The 24,754-nt window shown below is 36.4% G+C and overlaps 1 protein-coding gene across 9 annotated transcripts in view; it reads right to left on the bottom strand.

Moving 5' to 3' along the window:
• The window catches only part of Prpf4b (pre-mRNA processing factor 4B), a 36,323-nt gene that overhangs the window by 4,754 nt on the left and 6,815 nt on the right, over positions 1-24,754 (bottom strand). For 8 of the 9 annotated variants that reach the window (XR_006147562.1, XR_006147566.1, XR_006147567.1 and 5 more), the window contains exons 2-14: positions 22,065-23,264; positions 17,769-17,945; positions 14,277-14,432; positions 12,852-12,933; positions 11,699-11,909; positions 9,166-9,239; positions 7,249-7,339; positions 6,499-6,646; positions 5,605-5,742; positions 4,690-4,843; positions 2,313-2,427; positions 1,570-1,721; positions 913-999 (exon numbers count right to left, since the gene is read on the bottom strand). Coding sequence is in view for 1 of the 9 variants with exons in the window: in XM_042680313.1 (XP_042536247.1) it covers positions 913-999; positions 1,570-1,721; positions 2,313-2,427; positions 4,690-4,843; positions 5,605-5,742; positions 6,499-6,646; positions 7,249-7,339; positions 9,166-9,239; positions 11,699-11,909; positions 12,852-12,933; positions 14,277-14,432; positions 17,769-17,945; positions 22,065-23,264 (2,785 nt within the window). In the remaining 8 variants the exon portion in view is untranslated. Of the gene's footprint in view, positions 1-912; positions 1,000-1,569; positions 1,722-2,060; positions 2,222-2,312; positions 2,428-4,689; positions 4,844-5,604; positions 5,743-6,498; positions 6,647-7,248; positions 7,340-9,165; positions 9,240-11,698; positions 11,910-12,851; positions 12,934-14,276; positions 14,433-17,768; positions 17,946-22,064; positions 23,265-24,754 lie in introns of those variants that run through there. The other variant, XR_006147568.1, reaches the window with a different exon arrangement.

The following is a 24,754-nucleotide window of genomic DNA, read 5'->3' as shown; positions in this document are numbered from 1 at the left end:
TAACCCTACTCAGGTGGCTAGAGGCAGGCACCTAAACAACCCAATACCATAAATGTTATGGAGTGCTATGATGAAAAACGGATAAGATACAGTAAGGGCAAATACTAAGAAACCATTATTTCAACCCAGATACAGACTATATATTCTAATGAGACTTTGGATATATCTGTACACACACATTAGGAGCTGGAGCAGTATAGGAGCAATAAGCTCAGGGAAGTCTGGGGGTAAAGGCAAGATCTGAACCAGCAAACCTGTCAGCCAAGTGCAAAATAGCGGGGATGTAGGGAACTGCTCAAGAAAGCAGAGGTCATGCCGGGTGCCGGTGGCTCGAGCCTGTAATCCTAGCTACTCAGGAGGCTGAGATCTGAGGATCACGGTTCAAGGCCAGCCCAGGCAGGAAAGTCTGTGAGACTCTTATCTCCAATAAACCACTAGAAAACAGGAAGTGGCGCTGTGGCTCAAGTGGTAGAGTGCTCGCCTTGAGCTGAAGAGCTGAGGGACAGCGCCCAGGCCCGGAGTTTAAGCCCCACAACCGACCAAAAAAAAAAAAAAAAAAAAAACAACAAAAAAGAAAGCAGAGGTCATGCCATATAGTACTTAGTTTGTCTCTCTGGAGAACTCAAACATCATCTTATAGAAAAGAATGAGCCAACAGGGTTTTAAGCAAGGAGAAAAATTATCCAACAGAAGTACCAAGACTGAATGGGACGCCCAACAATGGGATCTAAGTGACTCTCAGTGCTAGAAGGATATTTTAATCTCTCTTCTTTTCATAACCTGATGTGTTTCATTCAGAAACTGGCCAACAGCAAAAGAAATTATGTAAGTAGTTTTAAACATTCACAGTTTTGTGTAATACCTAGTAGTCAATTAACAATAAAGCACTTAATGCACTTAAAAACTACTTACCCTCTCTGTTACTTTATCGACTTCTGTATACATGAAGTTGAGGTTTTGATCAAAATGTTGGTCTTTAAATACACCTTTCCGAATCATCTTCAAAATAAAACAGAAAAGTTGGCTTTAAACTATTATGAAACAGCCTGACTACTACCAATTCACACAAATATATTATTTAGACTCTGAGTGTGTTCTCAGAACTCTTAATTGTAAATATCTTTGGTAAAGCTAATCCACGTTTCACCTAAAATCATTTAATGAAATGAAATGACATCTCTGAGATGGTGATTTAAAGCAACTGTAGCATCAAGCTGTACTTTCATTATCCAAAATGGACTAACAAGTAACATTCATTCTCTGATGACCAGGTACTTCCTTACCTCTCAACATGACCTGCATCTTTTTTCATGCAGTCTCCCAAATATGTTTATAAATTACATCAAGATGTACTACTCTGCCTATTAGTGAAGCAGTTCTCTTACTAAGGTTTTTCTTTTGATGGTTTTGGATGATTAGATCCACTATTTAAATACCAGAAACAGGAAAGGAGCTAAGGAAGTATGGTAGCTGCACACTGGCTTCTATAAATCTTTGTTTTACAGCTACAGTGCTGACTAAGCAGCAGTCCCTCAGGCTATTGGAAACAAACTGGTGTTAGTATCTTACCTTATTTGGCATCTTTCCTTTGAGATCCATGGCAAGCTTCAACATATGGTTATTTGTTTTGCCAGGAAACAAAATTTTTCCAGTATAGAGTTCATATAAGGTACAACCTACAGACCACATGTCTATACCATAGTCATAGCTTTTGCCTATAACTGAAAACAAGAGAAGCTTTAATATATGTGGGTAAGAATGACTGACCATTGTTCATTTTATTTCCAATAACTGGGGACTTAGCTTGGTCTATAACCATAACTTTAACCTCAGTTTGGCAGTTAGTTTCATGTTCTTTCCCACTAATTCTTAATAGAGATTCTAAAACTTAAAAACCTTAAAAAACCAGAGGCATAAGAAAGGAATTAAAGGGGCAAACATATGTATCTCTTCTCTCTTTGCATTTTTACCTTTGGAGAGGGTGCTTATCAACCTCAACCAAGGCAACAGGAAGAGAAAAACCAAAGGTCCCATACAATCCATAAATGTGATAATCAGACCTTGAATAATCAAGAGCAGTCTTCTAAAGTCGAGGATTTTCCACAACTGTTTGCTACTCTTGCTCGACATGATCAAGACTCCTGTCCCAACTACCTTCATTCCACCTGAGGAGGATGAACTTGCTACGGTTCCCTTCCTCATGAATGAACTCGTGCAGCTGCTGAAGTGTGATGGAAAACAGTGCTTAGACATTAAACATGCTGTTTCCACCACACGATGGCCCAGGTCAAAGAACACCATAAAAAACTTACTGATCTCAGGAGCACGATAAAATCTACTGACAAGATACGGCGTTATGTCATTATCCGCAACATGGGAAGCCGACCCAAAGTCGCAAAGCTTTAGAATGGTTTTTGATTCATTAACCTGAAAGACATTTTCCAAAATTTAATTCATGCCAAGAATTGAGACAAGCAAATAAAATGGGCTTTAAGAAATTACATTAATTTCACTACTGATAACAAGACACTCAATTAAAAATTCCTTTTCTATTTAACCCAAATTTCTAATTATAAAATATTATGAGCATTCAAAATTTTCTTTTTTACAATTAGTGAAACTTTTCCAGTAATACCAAGCACATTTAACAGCCAACAGTTTTAGAAAAGTAGGGCAGAGAAAAATCTCACTTCATCTTCTAGAAATCTCAGTAACTTTCTAACCTTCTAGAACAACATGAAAACATTCACTAATAAAGAATTCAGACTAAAGTTTCAGTTGTCAGAATTACAATGGCAATGAAAGCAAAACGATGAGGTAGATAAATTTGGACCAAAGAAAATATCAAAATACTCTTCATCCAAAGCTAATCTAGACCCCCCCTAAATTTAGTAATCACTTTTAAAGTCTAGAAAACACTAATCTTTTCAACATAGAGAAGATATTGGTTATGAATATGTTAAATCTGGCAAAAGTGATAAGCATGAACTCTGTATTAGTCATTTGCTCTTGTGCCTTTGTAAATATTTCCACATACACAGTAAGAGTGACATCTGCTGAGAAACGGTGGAGCTGCTCCCATGACTGCTGCCACTCATCAGTCAGAAGCATGTTCAGGATTAACAAGTGCAGATAATTCACATTCCAGAGTCCCTTCCCCGCTTCAAAAGAGACATACACAAACTCCAAATTGGGACTTGGACCTGGCCTACCATTTCCATCCCAAGGAAATGTAACATTTTTAATAACCCTAGGAGCTCTCTAGGGAAATGCCATATGCACGGTTGATGTTACAGATACGGTAAATGATATCTACATTAAGTTATTCAAAAAAATACCCTATGAGGAATGGGGTATGTCTATAACATCAGTGACTGCAGCCTTGGGCTACAGGCTATGGGATCTATTTCCCCCCTTCAGGAAGAAGGTAAAACACTCTCTAAAATCCATGTTAAATTCTATATAGGTTAGCATTAATTTAGGGGAAAGGGTGGTGTTGAAAACTTCTAAGACAATAGCAAATACCTTTTTCTGTAAATTCCATAGAGTATACACAGGTATTCAATGAATAACTTTAAAAATACTGTATTTTACATGGTATTTGCTGTGGATGCTGTATTCACAATTTTAAAAAGAAAGACAAGTTTGAGGTTAAAAGAAAACAATGATGCTGTCTAGACAATTCTCCCATTCATTTACAATGTACCTAGTATTTCACTATAATTACCCACTAATCCTATCCCCAGATTGTATTAGATATGCAACACAATGCATGAAAATGACAAGTCCTAGTTATTAATGTCATTATTGTCATAGTCTGGAAAGTAATATTTTAAGACAGTAGAGAAATGGGAACTAAGCAGCTTAAATGAATTTCAATGAGGTCACAATCTTTTAAGAATTAATCATCATAGCTCAAACAAATTTCTAGTAGAGGACTTTGGCTTTCTAAAGGATTTCTCCTAGGCATTAACTGTACAAGACTTGATATAATACATTCATTAAAAAAATGAAATGCAGAATATGTTACTAGTATCTAAACTAGGAATTCCCCAAGTTGTAAACATGCCTGAACCCTCAAAGAGCACAGAACAGGAATGGGGCTGGGAAAAGAAGTGTGTGCCTCAGTGACACCACTGGAATAACATGCTTCCAGATTCAAAAACATTAAATTCATTGTAAAATCTGGATGTTATGCCTTTCAATACACCAACCCTACACTGTGGGTTACCAGAAGCCACAGCTTCAAAAGCAAGGAAGAGCAGAAGGGGGACAAATAACTGAGGCATTTTGAAAACTGAATTCTACATCTGTAGGTTCAAGAAAGGTAATTTCTTTAAGATATCTTTAACTCTATAGGTCCACAAAATTAAGAGATCCATAAACACTTCTTTCAAAATAGTAAAAATATGTAGCATTTTTACAAAAGAAAGGAAATCCAATCCATTATTATTGCAGTAGAGCATTCTTGGGTTGGTATATACTCTGATCATTATTCCAAACAAAAGGGGGGGGGGGGGGGAGGTCAATAGATCCAAAAACTTTCACAGACCCAACTTCTAAAACATACAAACTAGTAAAGTCATTCACAATGGCTGAATTATGCTTGTAAAATGGCACTGCTGAGGCAATACTCCTAGTAAAAGCAGGTATGGCATATGAGGTAGCCTAGCTATTCGACTGACTTACCAGGATATTGTCTGGTTTAATGTCGGCATGCAGGATATTGCATCTTTTAAGAAGTTTCAATGCCAGGAACAACTGTTGGCTATAGGATCTGACAGCTTTAATGTGAAGACCAACATCTTTACCATACTTTTTTAATACTTCTCGTAAATTCATACTTTAAGGAAAGAAAAAACAAAGTAGCAAAGGTCAAAATGTAAATAGAATATAAAGGCAAAAACACACAGTAAAATTAAGTGCAAAATACAATCTGCAACAAAATATTCTGTTTGAAAATGCCTCTCCCTAGTGCTTCTTTTGAACAGATTCAGGTGAAATGAGCACCTGAATCTTAGTTGTAGTAGTACAACACAACTTCTCACTCAAACCCAAATTTCAAAATAAAGAGATATACGGTAAAAACTATTTTGATTTTAGAATAAGTTTACATTTATTTTTCTTAAAGGTATTGGGGTTTGAACACAGGGCCTCATGTTTGTAAGGTAGGTACTCTTAACACCCAAATCATACCTCCCCCATACATTTTACTTTTACTTTTTTGGAAAGGGTTTTATGTTTTAGCCTAAGGACTGTCCTGGTCCTTCTACTTATGCCTCCTCCATAGCTATGATTACAGAAGCATACCACAAGCCTGATTTACTGGTTAAGATATGATGGGGAGTGTCCAGCTCATTTTTTAAAAATCTAAGCTGGCCTTGAACTATGATCCTCCTTGTTTCTGCCTCCTAAGTAACTGGATTATAGGCTCAGTAATAACTCAAAGCTAAAATATAAAAACTAGAGTCAACTGAGGAGGGAAAAAAAAACTACTCAAATACTCAGTAAATGTATTACAACATTTATGTAAAATGAGGTTAGTAGAGAGGAAGGAAAATATGCATTTCAATTTAATTTAATACCCGTGTTTTGACATTGTACCTGAGAGGCTCAAATACGAGACAGAGATGCTGCTTATGATAAAAGTGTCTGAAGAGTCGAAGACAATGAAATTTGTCATCAGGATCAGCATCATTAAGTTTTTTCAAGAACTCTAGTTCTTTCAAACCAGTCTTTTGCCTAAAATTAAAAAGAAAATGAGGCTAAAACAAATAGATGGACCTCCTCTAGCATATCAAAGATAATATACATAAGTGGTTGAGTGTTTTGCCTTATTTTGTTTTCAGATGCACCTCACTAAGTATTCAAAAGCTGATCTCAAACTTAAGATTCTCCTCCCTTGACCTCCTGAGTACTAATAGGCACCAACATGCCTCTCTAGTTTGTAGTTTTTTTTAAGAAAATCTAATCAGCTATTGAGGAAAAGGTATGTATCATTCTCTTAATAGTTTATACTTGATTTCAATACTTCTAACATTTCAAAACAAGTTCATTTCAATGTGCATTAAAACATGAGTATGGTAACTGCTTATTCAAGGAATAAAGATAAAAGCTACAAATATATCCTGTCATTTAATTTTTTGTCAGCTACCCTATGCTCAGTGACAGCTGAAATAAGATCTTCTCATCCCTCATTTATGGTTTTAAGACTATCACGACAAAAGAAAGAACCAGATAAGCAACAGAAGAAAATAGTGCAGAACAGGTAGTGAAATAAATTAAATATGACCAGCCTATGGTTCTAGTACCTCACCTTATAATACATGGTTATAAATTAAATGTCTATTCAAAGAAAACTATTTATGGCACTTAACAAATGTAGTAACTCTCATAGATTGTGCCATTAAAATAATGATATAGAAATCATGCTCACTTGCAGATAATTATCTGTAAACTGTGTTAACAGTTTCAACTCAAAATGTCTTTTGAACTTACATGAGCTCATTGTTTCTGATGATCTTTACAGCCACTTCTTGATTGGCTCTTGCATTATCTCTGGCTCTTACGACATTACTGAATACACCTTGCCCAGTGTAGCCATATACATTGTAACGCTTATCTAGGACTTCACCTATGTTCACACCTGAAAAAAGCCAAATTACAAATATTGCAAATCACAAAGTAGAAAACACCATGCAATCACTTAAAAACTGTCAGATCTCTACTATGTAGTTTTCTAGACACAAAAGAAGTCAAAGTCAGGCCTCTATGGTCATTCTTTTCATGTCCATTTCAGATGGCTGGAAGAGCTGTGAGCCCATCAACTGGGACAAGTTTAGCATTAAGTAAAGAAAATGTGCTTATGGAACTGTTTCAATTTGTAGAGCTGCATGACTAGCATGCAGATTCTTCGTATATTGTATTTCCTGTTTCAGAGAAAGATAAGCAGAGATACATCTTTTCCTTCTGAGAATTATCTCTGGGTGGAGAAATTATCAACTGCTTAGATTTAGGCAGCACATCACACAGTCTACCTTACTTCCATCCAACACTCTGGGCTGCTTAGTAGAGCACAACACAAGTCCGTGCAGCAGCTGGATGTGGCACACTTTTTAAGTGCGCACTGTGATGTGATTTATCACAATTCCCTAAAACAAGTCACTGCATTAAGTTTTTAATAAATGTATATTTACAATAAACACAATGCTTACATTACCATAAACATAGTAAGAAATGACAACTCACGATAATAGCCTTCAGCATCAGTCCAGTTATCTCTGAGGTTAGGATTCTCTTTGAAATCTTTTCCAATGCCAGCAGCTCGAAGACGAGCACTCTGAAATAGATGTAACATGAGTTGCTTACCTATAAATCCAACACCTATAACATTTCCTTTATAGCAAAAAATAGCAAAAGCAGTATTTTATTCTGAATTAGTAAGCAATTACTACCATTTATGCAGTAAGTAATATATTGCAAATGCAATATAGCTGAAACATCAAAGTCTCATCAAAGAACACTTAGGGAAACAATTTAATATATCTTCAAAAACTTTTGTGAACATGATTAGGGCATTATAAATTAAAATAAAAAATGAAAATCAGATCTGGTTTTCTTAAGCTGATGATAGACAGATTGTGACAAAAACTACAGACTGGCGCTCAGTTAACAACCATAGTGGCAACTCTTGCCTACCAATTTTCACCATTTCTTTCACTGCCCTGTCCACGTAGTCAACATTTGTACTCTTCCCATATATGCATGAAACGTAGTGACATTCACTGGCTGCACTAGTTGAGCCTGTGTGGAAAATTAAAAAATAAGAATATCTAGTACTTGGGAAGAATCTTTATTGTACATTACTCTGTGATACCCAGATCTTTCCACAATACTATAGTTTAAATATTAGATATTTCCCCATCCCTTCCTTTCCCAAAGGCCCCTGTGAGAAAAACCTGGTCCCCAAGGTAGTGCTATTGAGAGGTGGCGGAACCTTTTAGACATGGTCTCTAGTGGAAGATCTTAGATCACTGAGGTATGCCCTTGAAGACACAGCAGGGCCTCTGCTTCTCTTCAGGATTTTTCCTTTCTGGCCATGAAAAAAGCAGTTTTGCTCTGCTATATACTCTTAGCATGGCCCAAAGCCATATGGACAACAGATTATGGTCCTGAACTGCAAAAACTTAGCCAAAGAGATCTTTTCTCTTTAGAAGTTGATTGTATCAGGTATTTTGTTCTGGTGATGGAAAGCAGAATCACACACATACTATCTAGGCAAATGATGGTGGGGGACACTTAAGAATAGCTCAATATTCATTCATTTCTCATCTCTCTTCCTTTCACCAATGACAGCAGTCCTTCCCAACATCCCTTTTTGGTGGTACTAGAGACTGAGGCCAGGGCCTCATGCATGCTGGGCAAGTGTTCTACCATGTAAGCCAAGCTCTCTTAACCTTTCCTGGCTCTTGTTATACCATGTAAGACATCACAGATTACTTGAGCCAATTTGACCCAAACACTAAAGAATTTGAGGTCCCAAACACTTAATTGCTCATGCTACACAAATTTTATTTTCCATGTTCCATTTGTCCTCACTTTCTTTCTCTTAATAGAGCCTCATACTACAGATATATGGACAGTGGCTTCACTTTTGAATGTGCTCATATTTTGACGTATCTTTGAAAGACATCAATGCCTTTCAAAAGGCACTGGTAAATCATTAAGGAAAAACAAAAAGCCGCCAAAATTTCTTAAACTACCCTTCAATGCCTATAAATCCTCAAATCCTAAAGGTCCTCAACTATGTAAATACAGAGGCACAACGACTCTGCTCGAATAAAGGCATCCCTTATGTCACATATAGATGTATGCAAACATCCCTATTTACATGTACACTGAGATATATGAATACATATGTACATAAACAACTGTTGTACATTAAGTCACTTGGTGTGTAACTTTCATGAAACTCTCAAATTGTTCTGCTATACCTGTTTTCAGATTTTCAGCGTTAAGTTTAGACTTTCAGAAAATGTGCAAATAGTATAGCAGGGTAAGGTATGGTTTCTGGATACTGTTGACTCAGACTGCTATTCTTATTTTCTCTATGTATGACTACATGTGTTATACTTTTTTTTCTGTCAATAGTTGATTTAAACTTACATCAAAATATGCAGCGAACATATCATCAGATTCTGTAAACATATCAGGTGCTAACAGCTTCTTCTGAGATGAACCTTAAAGAAATGTACATATTTGAAAAATGAAGACACACAAAAACAAAACAAAAACAATAGTAATTCATGCTTGTTTTCATTATAGCGTATTAGTTTTAGTTTTCAATTAATACTAAATTCAGAATCATTTACTATACTTAATATATAAAACAATATCTACATTTTTACTAAAAAGCCGTATTTCAAAAAGAACTAATATCAACTTTAGCTATTATTACTTTAAATGAATAAGCAAATAGTTAAATAGTAACTATTCAAATGAAAGTTCTTTTTTTTTTTTTTTGTCAGCTGTAGGGCTTGAACTCTGGGCTTGGGTGCTATCCCTCAACTCAACTCTTCAGCTCAAGGTGAGCGCTCTACCGCTTGAGCCACAGCGTCACTTCCGGTTTTCTAGTGGTTTTTATTGGAGATAAGAGTCTCATGTGGTCTTTCCTGCCTGGGCTGACTTTGAACCGTGATCCTCAGATCGCAGCCTCCTGAGTAGCTAAGCTAGGATTACAGGCATGAGCCACTGGCGCCCGGCTCAAATGAAAGTTCTTAAAACAAAAAACTATTCTTAAACTTGCACCTTATTCCTTTTCCAGGGGAGTGAAGTATGGCAGTACATGCACCACTAAAAATGACTTAGGAAGCTACTTAGTATCTAATGAGTAGCCAACAATTTGAATACATGCTCATATCCAGATGACTAGGGAGAAATAAGAAAGATTATACTAATATAGGTTTGTACCATGTTTATTGTAGTAGAAACTTAAGTATAGATATATATATATATTACTAATTTTTAAATGTGTGGTAGTGCATACTTGTAATTCCAACATATAGGGGGCAGAGGCTGAAGGATCTCCAATTTGAGGCCAGCTTGATCTATAGGAGATTCTGGCTCAAAGGGGATTGTGGAGGATGGGAAGAAGGAAGAATCCTATCATGTTAGTTGGTGGAGCCACACCGAGAATTATTTCAAACAATTTTAAAGCACAGAATCATGCCTATACCTTAATATGGGTTCTAAGGACAGAAATTCCACTGAAATTTCCAGTGACAGTACATTTATTTACTGATGTCAGTAGTAAATCATTGTGTAGGACAGTCTGACTAAAATAACCTGTCAGTAACTGTGTTATTAGGAATTAAATTCTTCATTGCAAGAGAAAAGAGAAACAGAAAATCAAGAAGTTACTACATATACAAAATTTTAACTAAATCCTAGTTCACTCCTTGTTTAAGAGGCAAAACAAAACAAGTAAACAAATACTTTGTGAAAACCAAATGTACAAAATTCAAATCTCAATGAACATGACTGACACATTATCTGTGGCAGTTACACTGGTTAGAAAGAAGCATCTAAAATAATTACTAAATTACTATATGACCTTATACACAAGAAAGTTCCTGGTATCTGCCCTGGAAATGCCCTGGAAAGTAAAAAAGCTCTTAAATACTGAAGGAATTAATTTAATGTTCATTGGAAACATTTTTCAAAGGGCTTCACCCATAGGCTAATTGTAGAGAGAATAGATGAGCTTTAAAATAAAAAATAACAAAAATAGACTGATATTAAGCAGTAAAAACTCATCAGAAACTCAAGGTTTAGTCATCTCTGGTGGTAGCTTGGGGAAATAGCTGTATTTGCTTCTAAAGACTGGTGATTAATGGAAAATAATTTACATATTTAGCTTGTTTTCATATCCAAACTATATTCCAGAGTAATCAGTGAATGGAAACTTCTTTTATGGAAGAAAATAATAGTTAGAACTGCTAAAATTAAGTCAATAGGCAAAGGGTAACTATACTGGATAAATGTAGTTCATCACATCTAAACACACAACTTCAATGTCAATGAAAATACAGTAATCAGACATCAAATGTGATTCAAAAATTCAGTAGTTCTTATGAAGTATTCTTACCAAACAAACATTAAATCTATTTGTCTCTAATGCTATTATTCAAGATATACTAAAGATGAAGAAAATAATGACACCCAGAAGAAAATGTCATAGGACACACTGCAAAGCATCCTCCTGAGTAAATGAAAAGAGGGGAAAAATAAAAAGGTATAAGAATTCTTGGGGATGAAGTGAAGTTTAAGAGATAGACAGACATCCTCTATCCATTGTGTGTACCTTCTTTGGATTTAGAATTAAACCCAGGAACTGTAAACAAACATTGAAAATACAGAACATTCATGTCACTATCTGTCAGAGATTTAAGTATTTGCAGGTGAAATGAAGTCATGGCTGGAATTTATTATAAAATACTCTACACCAAGAATATAAGGAGATGAAAATGTGGGAAGTTCAGTATACTATCCAGGAAGTGAATTAGTAGAAACCTATTTATAAAGGCTAAACTTACTATTACATTAAGGTACACTTAGTATCCAGCAGAGCAATATTATTTCCTCTCATTCTTCCCCCAAACCCCAAATCTCACTGGTATGTAAAAAAAGCATCACTCACCGTTATTCTGTTCAACTGTCATTAGATTATGCTTGGCTTTCACTGAAGCTTCAAATGTATCGACATTTTCCCGTTCATACTCTTTGACATCAGCAGCTACCCTCTCTAGGATATCATCTGGAGAAGGTGACCGTGTTCTGGTACTGCTTTGGGGACTGCTTGGTTCAGATGGCACAGATATATTGCTGTCTTCAGCAAGATACTTATATTTCTGTAATAACAATATACCATGTTCATAAACAAATGCTATCTGAACATATTAATTTGGTATGAGTTGCTACATTTGCAAAATTAATGTCAATGTAAAACAACAAACATGGTATCAATATCTTGATTGAGTGACAGCCACACTCTCTTACATAAATTCACAAAATTTTGCAAGTTTTCCTATGTTTGGTGCATACTAATCAGGTAGAAAACCTACCTGAGTGGGTGAGATTATGTTTATTTTTCTACTTATCCTTTCCCCTCCACCATGTGACTGTTAGTAAATTTCAGGTAGGAATACAAACATCTTTAGACCCTACAGATGGCCCAAGTGGTATACAGATGCACCACATTATCTTTCTAAATTCAAAATACTCGAGTTTTGAAGCACACTTGGCCAAGGCTTAGAGATAAGGGATTGTGGACCTGAGCAAGGACAAAGATGATTCAACCAAATTTTCAGCGTATAAGTATATTCTACATTTATTATTTGAATTTTCACATCTATTATGAAATAAATAAGTTTATGTCAGAATTCTAGGTATACAAAACAACTAAAGAAACTTTTTATGGTACTGGTACTGGGGCTTGAACTCAGGGCCTCATGCTCCCTCTTGGCTTTTTTGCTCAAGGCTGGTACTTAACCCCTTGAGCCACACCTCCACTACTAACTTTTTGCTGGTTAACTGGCATTAAGACTCTCACAGATTTTTTTTGCCCTGGCTAGCTTTGAAACTTGATCTTTAAAACTCAGCTTTCTGAGTAGCTAGGATTACAGGTATGAGCCACCCAACTCCCACTTCACAAGTTGTTTATATCTAACCCTTTTCTAAAAGCCTGGTCAGTTGCACTGTTACTTCTTTGAACGAGCAAAACACCTTTATTAAAACAGGGATTACTTAGGAAGAGTACTGACTAAACAATTCTTTTTGCTAATAACACATACCTGAACAATCGCCTGTCTTTGTATTCTTCTCTGTTCTATCAGAGCTTCCTCATCTTCTTCCTCCACATCAAAATCTTCAAGGCTTAAAAAAATTCAAATACTTAGATTCTAAAACTGAAATTTACACATCTTAAAATTTAAGGTTAAATGTAATCATTATTAAGCTAGAACAAAGTCTTATACCCTATCACTCAGTACTGAAGTATCTCTGAGAGCTCGGCTAGAAACCTGATAGCACATTCTTCCTCTGTTTTAAGCTTTCTCCTTGCCTATTTCATGACACTACAATTGGGGAAAAGATCTCAAACTTCTAAAATGTCACTACTAGTATTCTTGTGACTTAAGAAAAGGTTACCTCTCTCACTTTTGTTTTATCACCTACAAAACGAGAGGACTGGGATAAGTACACTGTTAATTTTTTCTGGGTCACGAAACTCTGAAAACTCATGAAAACTATCAGTCTACTCTATCAAAAATGAACAGGCACTGGTGGCTCAGACCTGTAATCCTAGCTACTCAGGAGGCTGAGATCTGAGGATCACAGTTCAAAGCCAGCCTGAACAGGAAACTCTGTAAAGACTTATCTCCAATAAACCCAAAGTGGCACTGCAACTCAAGTGGCAGAATGCTAGCTTTGAACACAAAGAGGATCAGAGACAGAGCCCAGGCCCTGAGTTCAAGCCCCAGGACCAGTGTGTGTGTGTGGGGGGGGGGAAATCCTGTCATTGTTCCCCCCCCCCTCCAAAGACCTCATTAATCTTTATAAGGGACCCAACAAGCCATCTATTCTGTGACTCTACCAGGAACTATATAGCCCAGCCTTCTATAACCCAATATTCTTTGTCATTAAGCTTTAATCTGGGCTTCTCAACATTAGCAAAGGATGCTGAATTCCTGACCTTCTGTCACTAGATGCTGCCCACAAATGGCTCCAGGAAGGCAACAGGCACTTTCTGAGAACTACTAGTTTTGTTTGCATCTAACATTTTTTTCTAATATTCCATTAGTCACTGAAACTTTATCCATATTCATGTTGCAATAGACATACTTACTACCATCCAATGTTGTGTTCAAAGTACACAACACTTGATGTAAATTAAAAGGTTTAAATTTGGTACAGAAAAAGTTCCCTGTAAACTAGTAATGCAGACTGGTAGCACTAAAGAATATTTCTGTTAATAAAAAGTTTATGAGAAAATGATGACCAAATATTCACTCAAGCCAAATTGGACACCCCTAAATTTAGAAAACCACTATTACCTCTGTCATAAACCTCCTGGAGAGTTACCGAAGATTAACTTTTAAACTCAGGATAAAAATCACTTAGATTCACTTACAAAGTCAGGTGGAAATCACTTTATAATTTGCATTTAAACAGTTTCTCTAAACTAGAATAATTAAATTATGGGAAGGCTCTATTCTTACTTATCATCAGATGAAGACTCTTGCTCAACCTTCATTCCTTCTGAAAGACTTCCTTTAAATTTGTCTTCTTTTACTTTGCTTCTGCTCCTTCGTCTACGACCACCCCGTGATCGAGATCTCCTTCTCAAGCGTGATCTGCTCCTCCGACCTCTATCCCTGTTTCAAAGAAAAACAGATACCTACATTAAAAAAAAAAGCCAATTAAAGTGGAAAAAAGGCACATGTGCAAGGCAGTGAATATGAGAACTCTGTATTCTACTCAAAAGCTGTAAACCTGAAAGTCCTTAAAAAAAAAAAATCTTTCAACAGGTACTGACCTGTAATCTTAGCTACCAGAAGGCTCATGTGGAGAATCATGAGTTTGAGACTATTTTATGCTACACAGTAAAGTCCAACCTCAAAAAGCCAAACAAACAAACAAAAACACCTAGTTACTTAGGGAAGTTGAGATTTGAGGATTGTAGTTTGAAGCCAGCCCAGGCAGAAAAATCTTTGAGTCTTAAAAGGCTAAAAGTGGAGCTGTGGCTCAAATGGTAGAATGCTAGCCTTGAAAAACAAATAAAAGATCAGAGACAATGCACAGGCCCTGAGTTTAAGCCCCAGGACCGACACTAAAACAAAAAAAAAGTAAACAGTAGATCATCAGAATTGGAGGCATAGTTCAAGTGGAGAAGCAAACTCAAGGTCCTAAGTACAAACCCCAATACTATAAAAAAATAAAATAAAATAGCAAAACATTAAGACTGAACCATCAGTTTAATTAAAGATAAGTGAAACAGCTAGTATTCTTACCAACTTTTAAGTTAAAAAATGTTTCTCATGAATATGAACTTGACTGTGAGCTCCATTAGAACAAGAATCTATTGTTAATACTCTGTATTTTTCCCCTCTGCTGGTTCTAGAGACCCACCAGGGCCTTGCACTTGCTAGTCAAGTATTCTACCACTAAACATCACAACCACCACCTCCTTTTATATGTTTTTATATGTTCTTACTGTGTAGCCCAGGCTGGCCTTAAAACTTGTGATCCTCCTTGCTCAGCCTCCTAAGTACTGGGATTATACGTTTGGGCTAAAGACCACACCTGCTCTATGTTGCATAGAAAAATGTTTAACCTGTATTTGTAGATTAATATAGTAAATATGAGGTCTTTCTGGTCTCCCCAGTAAAAATATACAACCACTAAGAGTCAATTGTTTGTTGTCTAGTTAATGTTGTTCTTTTGTGAGGGAGTAGTAAGGTTTAAACTCAAGTCGCTGGCATAGGGAAGGGGACATTGATCCAGGCCTCAGAGACTAAGTCCTAAACAGGACAGACAACACTCAACCACTGTGCCAAACTGGAACTCAGGAAGGGGGGAGGGGGGGCGCGGTGGTCAGGGTCAGGATTGGTTAAGTCCCCATGTGGCAACTGGTCAGTACAGTGTGTCTCAGAAGAGAATAGGGAAGGTGGCGCTCAGGCACTCTACCAGTGCATGCCTAGGAACTAGTCACTGTATTCTCTGAAGGAAAAAGTGAGAGGCAAAGACATTCTAAAACACTTGACTCAATGGAAAATGGTCATCACTCCCTTCACAGTGCAATAGCATTTAAGGTTTACTTTCTTACAATATGAATGACTAGACTTCTACTAGTAGCCATGTCCAAACACGCCAAGAGATTATAAAGTTCTGGGAAAATGCCCAAGAGAAGAAAACTGCAGTAACTAATATCCTAGTCTCTACTTATCCCCAAATGATAGCCAGAATGTAGAATTCTATATTGCCTGTATGCAAGACTGCTTCTATCCCGCTTTCCTAGTGCATAGCTATCAAAACAGATAATAATGAAGCACCCTGCTGGATGCTGATGGCTCACACCTGTAATCCTAGTTACTCAGAAGGCTGAGTTCTGAGGATCAAGGTTCAAAGCCAGCTTGGGCAAGAAAGTATCTGAGACTCTTACCTCCAAAAACTACTCAGAAAAAGCTGGAAGTGGCACTGTGGCTCAAGTGGTGAGAGCTAGCCTTGAGCCAAAGCAGCTCAGGCCAAGTGTTCAAGCCCTAGGACTGGCAAAAAAGCAAAAATAAAAAATGAAGCTCCCTGCTGACTGAGGAAAACAGCAAAGAGAACCAGGGAATATCAAAGTATTAAAAAAGAAAGATAAAAAAAGGTTTACAAACTCAACATTATCTGAGAGACAAAACATGCTATTCCTCAAAACAATAAGGTGCTTAGAAAAATAAGAGAATAAGAAGGTAGAAAAATAAAAGGGAATAAGAAGGTAGAAAGAAAATATCTAAACTGAACATAGAATAAAATAATAAACAGGAATAAGAGTGAGAAAATAAAAGCAAGTAGAATAAGGGAGACTGTCTTTTCTGGGGGGAGGTACTCCAAAAATAGAAAATAGAAAAGAAAACAGAAGTCTATACTTCTTGCTGTATAAGAAGGCTTATGTATGAACCAGCAAAATAAATAGGGTGAGAGGAAAAAAAAAAAAAAATCAACACATTTAATCACATTATGGTGAAATTTTAGAACACAGGAATGAAAGAAAGGAAAGTCTTTTTAAAATGTTCAGGAGTCAGAATAGGACCCTCAAAGACCAATACTGGAACCTAGAAAAACAATTAACAGTGACAGATCAGTGTGGAGTAGAGGACCAGGAGCAATCAAAGGAAGGTGTTCTTTTTCTTCCCTCCAGCATTTGATTAATAAAGAACATCTGATCCCAATGATTATGCACCCTTGGAATACACAAAAATTCATTCACATTAAGCAGAAGAAAATAAATGTGTTAAAAAAAAAACCCCAAAACTACCACAGTACTTTCAGACCACGTGTTTTCAATTCTAGGAAGCTACTGAAAAAAATCCTCAGAAATATGGAAAGATAGCTAAAATACAAGTCTTTGGTTGTTGTCTTTTCAAACTATATTCAATGGAAAATATTGAAAGAGTGGTTCTGGTTAATGTATATATGGATTAAAAAAATTATTACCTGCTTTAAAAACAATCTTTTCAATTAATCTTATAAGTACATGGCCTCAGGTTAACTAGTTTTCTAACAGTGAATAGGTTTTTGCCAGTTGTTCTTGAGAAATAGAAAAGAAACTGGGCTACTTATTTATGATTTTGCTAATTAAAAATAAATAAATAAAGCCTAGCTCATTTAGTGTTTACCTCTGTGTTAAAAGAGGTAAAAAGTCCTGTTTTTAAAAGAATAATTTGAGATTTTACCTGGGGGTATGGTACAAGTGGTAGGAAGTACCAGGCCCTTAGTTCAAACTCTACTATTGTCCAGATTAACTTGAGGTTTTATTAATTAATAATTATGTAAATCTGAAGGAAAACTATACTGAAGAAAAACTGGCATTAAAATACCATTTGTTGGAAGAAGGAAACTGGATCACAGCCAAATTTTTGAGAGAAAAATGATGTACAGGAAAATCTACCAACTGAGCTAATTAAAGGCTCAAAAACATTAGTAAATCAAAAATTTAACATTTTTACCTCCTCCGGGGAGACCTGCTTCTTCTTCTTGGAGACCTGCTACGTCTTAGTGGAGAACGGGACCTCCTTCTAATGGGCGATCTACTTGTTCTTCTTCGGGATGGAGACCACCTATTGATGGGGCTGGCATCTTTTGATCTTTCACGTCTACTCAGTATATCATCTCGAGGTCGTGTTCTTAAGGGGAGCAAATCAAAGTTAAAAGAAATTCAAACCAAAGGATATCTAGAAAAGACAACACTGATCTCATGACAGTAAATACTGGTCAATTTAATTTGTGTCCAATTTAAATTCAGATGATGACAATGAGATTTTGGTGTTAATAGAATAACTAAAAGCTATTAATATTAAAGTTGGACTACTGATTCAAATTTCAGATAAGCTCAATTTCAGTTTCTTTTTGCATCTTGTCATTTCTGTAATTAAACATTTTATTTTTTAATTAAGTTTTTATTGTGAAAATACTGTACACAGCGGTTGCAGTTACATGAGCAAGGTAAATGAGTACATTTCGTATCCAGCATTGTTGCCTCCTCCTTTGTTTTTCCCCTACCATCCCTTCCCTCCGACCTCCTCAGCTACCAATTCCCCCCTCCCCCACATCTAAATTGTAAAGTTTATTTTTCGACCTAGTGTCTTGTACATCTCATTGTTGCAACGGACCAATCTGTATCCCTAAACAATTTGTTTTTTCCCTTCCCCTCCCAAAATTATACCAACATCAAATACAGTGAAAACGGGTTATATTGTGGGGGAGGGACATACAAAGTACCAAAAAAATCACGTTACCTTATAAATCTGTTAGAAACAATAGCAAGGAAGAAAAAAACCACTTGTGTCCCTATATTGGGGTTCATTTCACTTAACATCATCTTATCTCACCTTTTCTGCTTGTCCTAGACACATACTAATATTACTGCAAATAAGGGAAATGATGGTATTTTATCTCATCTTTTCCTCTTGTCCTAGACATATACTAGCTATTGCAAATGATGGAAACCATGGCATTTTATTTTTAATGTCAACTGAATGACAGCCTTACAATTAACCTCAGAACTAAGGGAGTTATTTCAGCCTCCTTCACTTAAAATCAACTTTTCAACAATCTTCTCATAAGTACCACCCAGTGAATTCATTCTTATTTAACCACAAAAAATGTGATCATCATAGGCCTTTCTATAAAACTTAATTTCTTCTAGCCTGAGCAGAAAAAAAACCTCTAAGATTCCATCTACCAAATAATCAGCAAAATGCTGTACTAGAAGTGTGGCTTCAGTGGTAGAAAGCCTGCTAGCAAATGTCAATACTCTGACTTCAAATCCTAGTACCATCAAACAACAACAAAAACCCCATTTAATCTCGTGAGGATAAGTTATACATAAGGTTTGCCATCACAATGTAATATCATCACATCACAAGAACAATTCTCCACTTGGTAAAAATACAACATGACATGCTTGGACATGCTATCTAGAACTACCCCCCCCCCCAAAAAAAAAAAACACCTCAAACTTTCTCTCTTCAGCCAAAGTTAACAAGTAGACTTGATTCAGATCTGTACTTCTTTATGGTAAACACTGAGGGTCACTTGAGAAAATTCTTTTTTAATCCATATTCTGCTTATAGAAGAAGTCTATTCAAACACTGGCTAAAAATTGTAAAATAAATGAAATAAAAGTATAGAAAAAATTCAGATGAAAATATTGTTTCTTTTTGTGGTAGTGAGTTTTGAATTCTCAGCTTTGTTCTTGCTAGGCAAATACTACTTGAGCCCAGCCCAAAATTATTTTAATTTTAAGAGAATGACAAGATGGTATTATATGCTAATTAAGCACAGGTGGTGTAACTTTTCTGGAAGGACATATGGGAATACAGGAGACTGCAAATTTATTTTATCAATCTACTCCACAGACAAACTTTACACAGAATCAGTGGACTTCTTTGTACAAAGTAAAATAAAAAAATCCATTTTCATCAGTTTCAACAACAACACAACACAGCTACACTGTCAAATAATGCTACTGCTGTTAATAATAAAAGAATTTAAGCCAGATGCTAGGCGCTCACGCCTGTAATACTAGCTACTCAGGAGGCTGAGATCTGAGGATCAAGGTTCAAAGCCCGCCCAGGCAAGAATCTGTGAGACTCTATTCTCCAATAAACCACCAGAAAACTGGAAGCTGTAGCTCAAGCCTTAAGCTGAGGAGCTGAGGGACGGTGCCCAAGCCCAGAGTTCAAGCCTTATGACAAAAAAGAAAGAAAAAAAAAGAATTTATATATAGAGATTGAAGGCTTGGTTCAAGGCTCAAGTAATAGAGCACTAACCAATGAGCAAAAGCAACATGTACCAAATTTGAGTACCAGTTTCAGACAAAAATAAAAAAAATTCATGTGATGTCACTGAAACATTTCATGAAAAAGCATACAACTTGCTATGATTTCATTTGTAGGAATATTTATATTCACATAACTGTATGTGTGCAGAAATTGGGCTAACAGAACTAACTTTAGGAATGGTTGTAGATGGATGAGGCAAATAACTCATAGGTTTTGGCATTATTTGGATTGTTCTTTAACTAGGAAATTCTATCACTAAATTTTAAATTAATTTGTTTCAAAACTCAGGTCTGGTCTTAAAATAATAACTTTATTAGCCAGGCTGCCAGCAGTAGCTCATGCCTGTAATCTTAGCTACTCTGATGCTGAGATCTGAGAATCATGGTTTGAAGCCAGCCTGGGCTTCAAATTGGGCAGGAAAGTCTCTGAGACTCTTATCTCCAAATAAACACCAAAAACCCAGAAATGGAACTATGGTTCAGGTGGTAGAGTACTAACTAGCCTTCAGTAAAAAAGCTCAGAGACAGGGTCCAGGCTGAGTGCCAGCCCCAAGACTAGCAGCGAAATAAACAAATAAACAAGTCATTATTTTCTCTTAACTGAAAGCAAATTAAAAGGCTACCAGAATAAGTTAAAAAATAAAAAGCGGGGCTGGAAAGGTGGCTCAGTGGTAGAGCGCTTGCCTTTCATGCATGAGGCCCTGGGTTCGATTCCTCAGCACCACATAAGCAAAAAGAAAAAAAAGCCAGAAGTGGCACTGTGGCTCAAGTGGTAGAGCCTTGAGCAGAAGAGCTGAGGGACAGTGCCCAGGCCAAGAGTTCAGGCTCCACGACTGGACCCCCCCAAAAAAAAGAAGCAATTCACATAAAATAATCAGAAAAACTAACAAATGCTTCAGTGCAGACAGCAGAAGAAAAAAGGAAGATATTTCATAATACCTAGAAGTGAAGAATACAGGAAAAAAGTATATCTTAAGCCAAGTGCTGGCTCCTGCTTGCAATCCTACCTACTCAGGAGGCTAAGATCTAAGTATTGTGGTTCAAAGCCATTCTAGACAGATAAATGTGAGAGACTATCTTCAATTACCAGCAAAAAGCCAGGAGTGGAGGTATAGCTAAAGTGGTAGATCAGGAAAGCCAAGTAAGTGCTAGAGGTTCTGAGTTCACGCCCCAGAAACCCGTCCCCGTCCCCGTCCTCCCTCCCCCCCCACACACAGTATCTTAAGAACATTCTAAAAACAACATTTTTGTAATGGTATAAACTTTAAAATCATTTATATCTATAGCAGAATACTGAAAATATTAACATGAATACAGTAAACAAATTTATCTTTACAAGATAACATTCTTTTAATAAGCAAAGCGACCATTTCAAACTGTAATTACCAAATATAGAGAAGATCTCAAAGTACTTTGGAGTGGTCTAATCAATTCTCTAAAATTTGTTAAGTAAATCATAGAACGCTGAATCTGTACACCTGATGAGTTGAGATAATCCTATGAGGATTTATCAATTAAATCACTTGGGTTTAAAGAAGTGGTTGGCAAATTAGATACTAAATTATCAACAAATTGAAAAAAAGAAATTGATCAGTCATCAAGCTCAACATTTGTAAACACCCATAAAATACTCATTGCCAAAGTTTAAGGGTAGGGCTGGGAAGGTGGCTCAGTGGTACAGTGCTTGCTTCACATACATGAGGCCCTAGGTTCAATTCCTCAGCACCACATAAAACAGAAAATGTGCGAAGTGGTGCTTCAAGAGCTGAGGGACAGTGCCCAGGCCCAGAGTTCAAGCCCCAAAAAGACCAAACAACAACAACAACAAAAGTTTAAGGGTTAATATATTGTAGATTACAAAACTCATTGTTATCTTATTTTTAACTGCTCTTAAGTTCTACTTTCCCTTCTCCTTTTAATATGATAATAAAAAGGTGTTAACGTTATAAAGGCAAAATACCTTGGAGAAGAAAGTCGTCTTCTCTCTGGTTCTCTTCGCTTTCTATCCAAGGATCGGCTCTTGGCTCTTCTACCAGGAGACAGAGTTCGAGATGGTGATTTGCTCTGCTTAGATCTTCTATCATTTAGAAGTGGAGATCTACTTCTTCTTGATTTATCCCGTTGTTTTGGAGACAAACTTCTTCTTTTAGGACTACGACCAGGTCTTCTACTGGGTGACCTGTTTTCTTTTCCAGAGGAAGCATCCTTAGAAGGAGATTTTATTGGCTTTTTTTCTTTATCAGTTTCAGATCTTTTCGATTTCCTCTCTTTGGACCTTGACCTTCTATCTTTGGATTTACTGCTGAAGTCAACTGGGGATCTGGACTTTTTACCTCGATCACGACTTCTACTTTCATTGACAATTGGGGATTTTTTTCTATCTTTCATCTTACTTTTATCTTCAATTTTAATTTTCTCATCAGTAGGAGATCTAGCCTTTCCAATTTTTTCTTGAGATCGACGCCGAAGGGTAGGGGACTTTGATTTTCTGGCTTGGTCTTGTGATTTACTTCTTTTGGATGGGCTTTTGGACTTTTTCCTCTCCTTTGACTTGCTTCTAGTTGTTTTCTCTTTAATTATTTCAATACCTGCCTTACTTTTCTTTTTATCAGACCTATGTCTAGTCCGTTCTTTGGATCTGCTTTTACTTCGTTTTTTTGTACTATTTTTATTGTCCATAAGTTCAAGTTTCCCCTTTGTACTTGAAGATTTAGTACTAGATCTATTTCCATTTCTTGCCTTTTCGTGAATCTCCCCTTCTTCTTCAGAGCCAGACTCATAACCTTGTAAAATAAGCCCCATCCCAGATTGGACCTTTCCCTCCATTAATTCATTATCAAGTTCAGCTTTAATCAAGGCTCTCTGTTTTTCCAAGTCTTCTAGCAAAGCTAAATCATCAAGTTTAGTTCTTTTTGCTGGAGACATACCTTCTTTGTCAGAAGCATCAATAACTTCTTTTCTTTTGTGCTTCTTATGTTTATGTTTATGTTTATGTTTTTTATCTTTGTCTTCTTCTGAGGAATGTTTATGTTTCTTATGTTTACTTCTGTGTTTATGTTTCTTTTTTTTGTGACGACTGTGTTTATTTTGAGACTGGTCTTCTGATACTTCTCCATTTTCTTCATTTATACTCTTTTCAGAATTATCAGCATCTTCTATCCTATAAATGTATGAAAACACATCTTAAAATCACAATATTTATCAGCATTCAGTAAGCTAGTCATAAAAAGTTTTATGAGCTTCAGATAATTTAGTATAAAGAAGGTACATAGCAACAACTGAGTAATACATAGTTTTTGTTTGTAACAGCTTAACTCACAAACCATAAGTATTAAGAGGGAATACTTAATAGACGAACATTTAAAAAATTAAAATCCAAGCCTGGAACAGGAAAATCCCATAAACAATGATTTAGTTATAATGGCCACTTAGTACCTTGAGTTTTAAAATTTCTCACACATATTTAAACATTAAGAACTTATTTTCTTTTCCCACAAAACATCCTGATATACACTGCAATTAAGAAAACTTGTCAAGTTTAAACTAACAAATTTAAGATGTTACTTTTCTTTTTTTAGTCGGTCGTGGGGCCTGAACTCTGGGCCTTAGCACTGTCCCTTAGCTCTTCAGCTTAAGGTTATGCTCTACCACTTGAACCACAGTGCCACTTCCAGCTTTTTCTGCATATGTGGTGCTGAGGAATCGAACCCAGGACCTCAGGCATGCGAGGCAAGCACTCTACCACTAAGCCACCTTCTCAGCCCCAAGGTGTTACTTATTTTGAGTGTATCTTACCTAACCTAATTGCTCCTCCTCAAAGTAAGTCTCTAGGCCTAATAATAAGCTATACCTCAAACAAAGCAATAAATGTCCCTGGTAGCTGACAGTGATTAAGTAGAGAATATAGATAAACTCTGAAGCATTAAAACAGCATAGAGGGCTGGAATGTGGCTTAGTGGTAGAATGCTTGCCTCACATGCATGAAGCCCTGGGTTTGATTCCTCAGTACCACATACACAGAAAAAGCTAAGAGTGTCACTGTGGCTGAGCCAAAGGAAGCTCAGGGACAGTGCCCAGGCCCTGTGTTCAAGCCAGGACTAGTTAAAAAAAAAAACCAAAAAACCAAAAAACCAAAAACCCCCAAAACCAAAAAACAAGCAAACAAAAACAATTTCATAGAGAACTAACTGGGAGTCAGTCAGTAGCTGGCTAGTAGCTGGCTAGCTATCACTAAGCAATTATGTAACACTAAGTTGATCCACAGAGGACACCGTATATATAGGTCAAATGAAGTCTAATACCAGTAATTTCACATCGTTCAGCCCAGTATTTGTTCTGCAAATTAACCTCTCTTAATTTTAAATGAGAAACTGGTTTTCAAAAATGGTCATATTAACAGATACCATGTAATAAAAACTTACGGGAAGTATATGGTTAAATGTCTGAGTTATTCTAATTTAAAGATTCTCAATTTATCAATGCTGTAGTGGTCAATAATTTCAAGTGAAATACCACTTTAATAGCATTACAGAAGCTTCTTGAAATGGGGTTATGTCCCAGAAGCCCATTGTAATTTGAAAATGTTCTAAGTGGAAAATGTACTTAATACACCAATCATACCAAACATCATAGTTTAGCAACACACACACA

The sequence above is a fragment of the Dipodomys spectabilis genome, unplaced genomic scaffold (genome assembly GCF_019054845.1).
Source record: "Dipodomys spectabilis isolate Male_0828 unplaced genomic scaffold, ASM1905484v1 ptg000059l, whole genome shotgun sequence".
Classification (NCBI taxonomy): domain Eukaryota; kingdom Metazoa; phylum Chordata; class Mammalia; order Rodentia; family Heteromyidae; genus Dipodomys; species Dipodomys spectabilis.
Note: the sequence above shows the minus strand (reverse complement) of the source record. Positions and strands in the feature narration are given on the sequence as shown.